This window comes from Grammomys surdaster, unplaced genomic scaffold, assembly GCF_004785775.1.
Source record: "Grammomys surdaster isolate TR1022 unplaced genomic scaffold, NIH_TR_1.0 363, whole genome shotgun sequence".
In the NCBI taxonomy this organism is placed as follows: domain Eukaryota; kingdom Metazoa; phylum Chordata; class Mammalia; order Rodentia; family Muridae; genus Grammomys; species Grammomys surdaster.
In genome coordinates, this window is record NW_021604782.1 from 10,865,349 (window position 1) to 10,868,878 (window position 3,530).

The following is a 3,530-nucleotide window of genomic DNA, read 5'->3' on the forward strand; positions in this document are numbered from 1 at the left end:
GAGGGAGAGGGAGAGAGAGAGAGAGACATTGAGGGGATCGCATATACCCTCCAGTGTTCCCTTCCATGGGAAAGGTCTTTGGTTCCCGACCCCAGCATCTCTGTGGTGACTGGCAGCCACCTGCCTTGTCAGACATAAGGATGCTCATAGGCAATGTGTTGAGGAGGACACTTGGCCTCTTGGGACCCCTTCTTTATGTAAGGGGTCCTCATGAGCCCCTCTCCCGCCTCTGAATGCTCTGCTTCCCACAGGGTCGTGTAGGACCTCGGGGCAGACCTGGCCAACCAGGACAGCAGGTATGTCAGGCCCTGCCCACACATGCATGGTCCCTTGTCCCTCCTCAATTTGTTGTGACACATGCCTCTAAAGATGCCCATTGTGCTTCCAGGGAGCAGCTGGTGAGCGAGGCCACTCAGGTGCAAAAGGCTTCCTTGTAAGTAGTATTAATCCTGCAGATTCTCAATATGGGGCTTTGGGGCAGGTGGGGAAAGATGACCATGAGTTATTAACTATCATGGGAACCTACAGGTGACCTTCTCTCTCAGCTATAAGGGTGGAGTAGGGACCTGGATACACCACAGGACTAGCCTGAGGTCAAAGGAGAAGCATAATGGAGAAGCTTTAAGAGACTAAGGTCACCTGTGCTTTTCCACAGGGCATCCCCGGCCCCTCAGGCCCTCCAGGTGCCAAGGGCCTCCCAGGAGAACCGGTAGGTATCTATCCCCTCTCTCTGGTACCTCTGCCAGGAAAGACTATTCTCAGTCCGATTGTAGCAAGGATGGATGGCCAGGTAGACAGATGGGCAGAGATAGAAAATACAGGGCTAGGCCTGGCCTGTAGGTGCGGAGAACTTGGTTCTGAGTTCTAAGGTGAGTCTTGGCTTGCTTGGCCACTTGGTCCATTACTAAATGGAGACAGCTGGCTTGTGCTTGCTACACGGTTGTGGAGATAGCCTGAGAAATGTATAGATGGCACACTTAGCATTCAGAAAGGCAGAAGGCAGGAGGGAAGAGAGGTCCTTGTGAAGGGCAAGGAAATGACAAAGGAAGCCATTGACACATAGCTTGTCCTTCTGAAGATGTCCCAAGAGATAGGTTTGGGGGAAGCAGAGGAGCCTCCTTAAGGAGGCTGTGAGGAGCCAGACTGGAGACCCAGGAAGAGTCTTTGAACTCTGGAAGGCCAGGGGTAGTTGGGGCTGGATGGGAGAGGGCAGAACAGGAGAGGGCATAGTGATGAAAGTTCCAAAGTTGTGTGGGTGAGGTGGAGGTGAAGCAGGGGTGAGACAGCTCTGCTGGGGTTCACTTAGATGCAAAGGAAACCCTAGAAATGGGTGAAGAGGAACTATATATGGTTGGGGGTAGGGTGTATGGATCTTCTCTTTCGTTTACCATGCCAGACTGTGTGACTCAGCCTCCCCATAGCTCCCCCCATAGGGGAACCCAGGCTGCCTTCTAACTGTCTGTCTGTCTGTCTGTCTGTCTGTCTGTCTGTCTCCAGGGCTCTCAGGGACCTCAGGGGACAGTTGGTCCTCCAGGAGAGATGGGACCCAAGGTAAGTGCCAAGGAGCCCTGGTTTGTCCTTTACTGCTGTTGGGGCATCCCAGCGGTCCTGGTCAGGAGCCCCACCTGCTTCTTAATCCCTGCCCTGCCCTACAGAGATGGTTGGGTTGGTGCTACAGAGTGGAGGGTAGAGAGCCTACAGACAACACATCTATGCAGGACACAGTGGGAGGGGATGAGAGCCTACCTCACAGCACTGGGTGAGATCTAGAACCTTCCTGGGGGGTCCTCCCCACCTCCTGCCTTTCTAAGACTGCATCTTGATACAGAATCATGAACAGAGACACAGCCTCCTGAGGAAGGCTTTCTCGCCCTCACCACCCTGGCCCAGTGTCAGAAAGAAGCAGGAGAGGCCTAGGCTTGCCCCACCATTGGCCTCTTTCTTCCCACAACCTCATGCAAATCATGGATTTTCCTTGTCAGTCTGCCAAAGGCTCCTGTGTGGTAAACCGCACTCGTGGGCAGGCAGAGGGTCCAGCTGCTGGGTAGTGTGAGGCTCTGCCAGCTTGCAACCAACCCTATAGTTTTGCCAAGACTCAGGAGATGCAGCCTAACCCCACTTCTGCAGCTCCCTGGTGTGACCTGAGCACATCAATTGCTCTTTCTGGGCCTTTGCTTGCCTGAAGCAAGGGGCCAGCCCTTGCTCCAAGAGAGCCCGGTGACTCTTTCTTGCAGGGGCCTCCGGGTGCAGTGGGAGAACCTGGCCTTCCTGGGGACTCCGGCATGAAGGTGAGACAAGATGAAAGATGGGAAAATGACTTGTTGACACCAGCTCCCAGCTGGCGGCCTTGTCCTCTCCCTGGAGGAGGAACAGACCTTTCTTGTGCTTGGGATAATGGGGTCTCTGTCCTGGCTAAGGAGCAGACCTGACACACCCACTGTAGAGTTCCCAAGCAGCTCAGAGCCCCTGCACTATCCCCTGCCCAGCCGTGTTTTTTCTGGCACCTGTTTTGGTCCCCTCACTGGGGCATCTGCCGCTCCTGGTCTGCATGATAACATCAGCACTTCAGCACAGGTGACCCCATTAGCTGTGGGGACACAGGCACCTATTGATCACCAGCCCTGGGAGCCCACGTCAGTCTTCTGCTGTTGGAGGAGGGCCCCTGCTTACCCTGCAGACCCGAGAGCCTAGGGGCCACGCTGGCCCAGGGGCACCTTCCAAGGGACTGTAGGACTGGAAGCAAATCATTCCTGTCTCATGGATCAGTGTCCGGTCATTCTAAAGGAGCTGAACCAGGCCTGCAGCCCCTGGCCTTGGCTCATCTTTGCCTCATTTTGCCCAGGCAATAAAGAAAAAGCCATCTACATATAAAGTGCCACTCACATGTAAAGTGCATAGGACTGCCTTCTTTCAGTCAGGACTGGTCTGGGGCACCACGTTCCACTTCCTAGTGCCCAGACACCAGCAGGGAACACGGTGTGCAAATCTCTAAATGAGAAGGCCTCATTGGAGACCTTTCAGGGGAGGGTACAGGCATTCTGGCTCTGCCTCCCCTCTTTTGATTTCTTAACAAACTCAAGGAAGAGGAAGGACGGCTGATGTTCACCAGCACTGCCCTCCAGCCACGGCTGCCCTAGTCATGCCACCCACTTTGACCTGAGTCTGTCATTTGGGCTAGCTTCTCAAGGACAACACTGTTCTCTCAGGATTTTGCAAAGGTCCAGCTCATTTGAATGAAAATGTGTTTAGAACAGCATGACCAACCCTGATGGTGGTGACAATGGTGATGCAGTGATGGTGCCGTAGTGGTGGTGGTGGTGATGCAGTGATGGTGATGGTCATATAGTGATGGTGGTGATGCAGTGGTGGTGATGATGCAGTGGTGGTGATGGTCATATAGTGATGGTGGTGATGCAGTGGTGGTGGTGGTAATGCAGTGATGGTGATGCAGTGATGGTGGTGGTCATATAGTGATGGTGGTGATGCAATGGTGGTGGTGATGCAGTGGTGGTGATGGTCATATAGTGATG

At 54.0% G+C, this 3,530-nt stretch overlaps 1 protein-coding gene across 1 annotated transcript in view; it reads left to right on the forward strand.

The window, feature by feature from the left end:
* Positions 1-3,530, forward strand: part of Col27a1 (collagen type XXVII alpha 1 chain) — a 121,497-nt gene that overhangs the window by 89,176 nt on the left and 28,791 nt on the right. Inside the window, exons 30-34 of the mRNA XM_028779904.1 lie at positions 252-296; positions 389-433; positions 656-709; positions 1,498-1,551; positions 2,235-2,288. Coding sequence (XP_028635737.1) covers positions 252-296; positions 389-433; positions 656-709; positions 1,498-1,551; positions 2,235-2,288 — 252 coding nt within the window. The remainder of the gene's footprint in view (positions 1-251; positions 297-388; positions 434-655; positions 710-1,497; positions 1,552-2,234; positions 2,289-3,530) is intronic.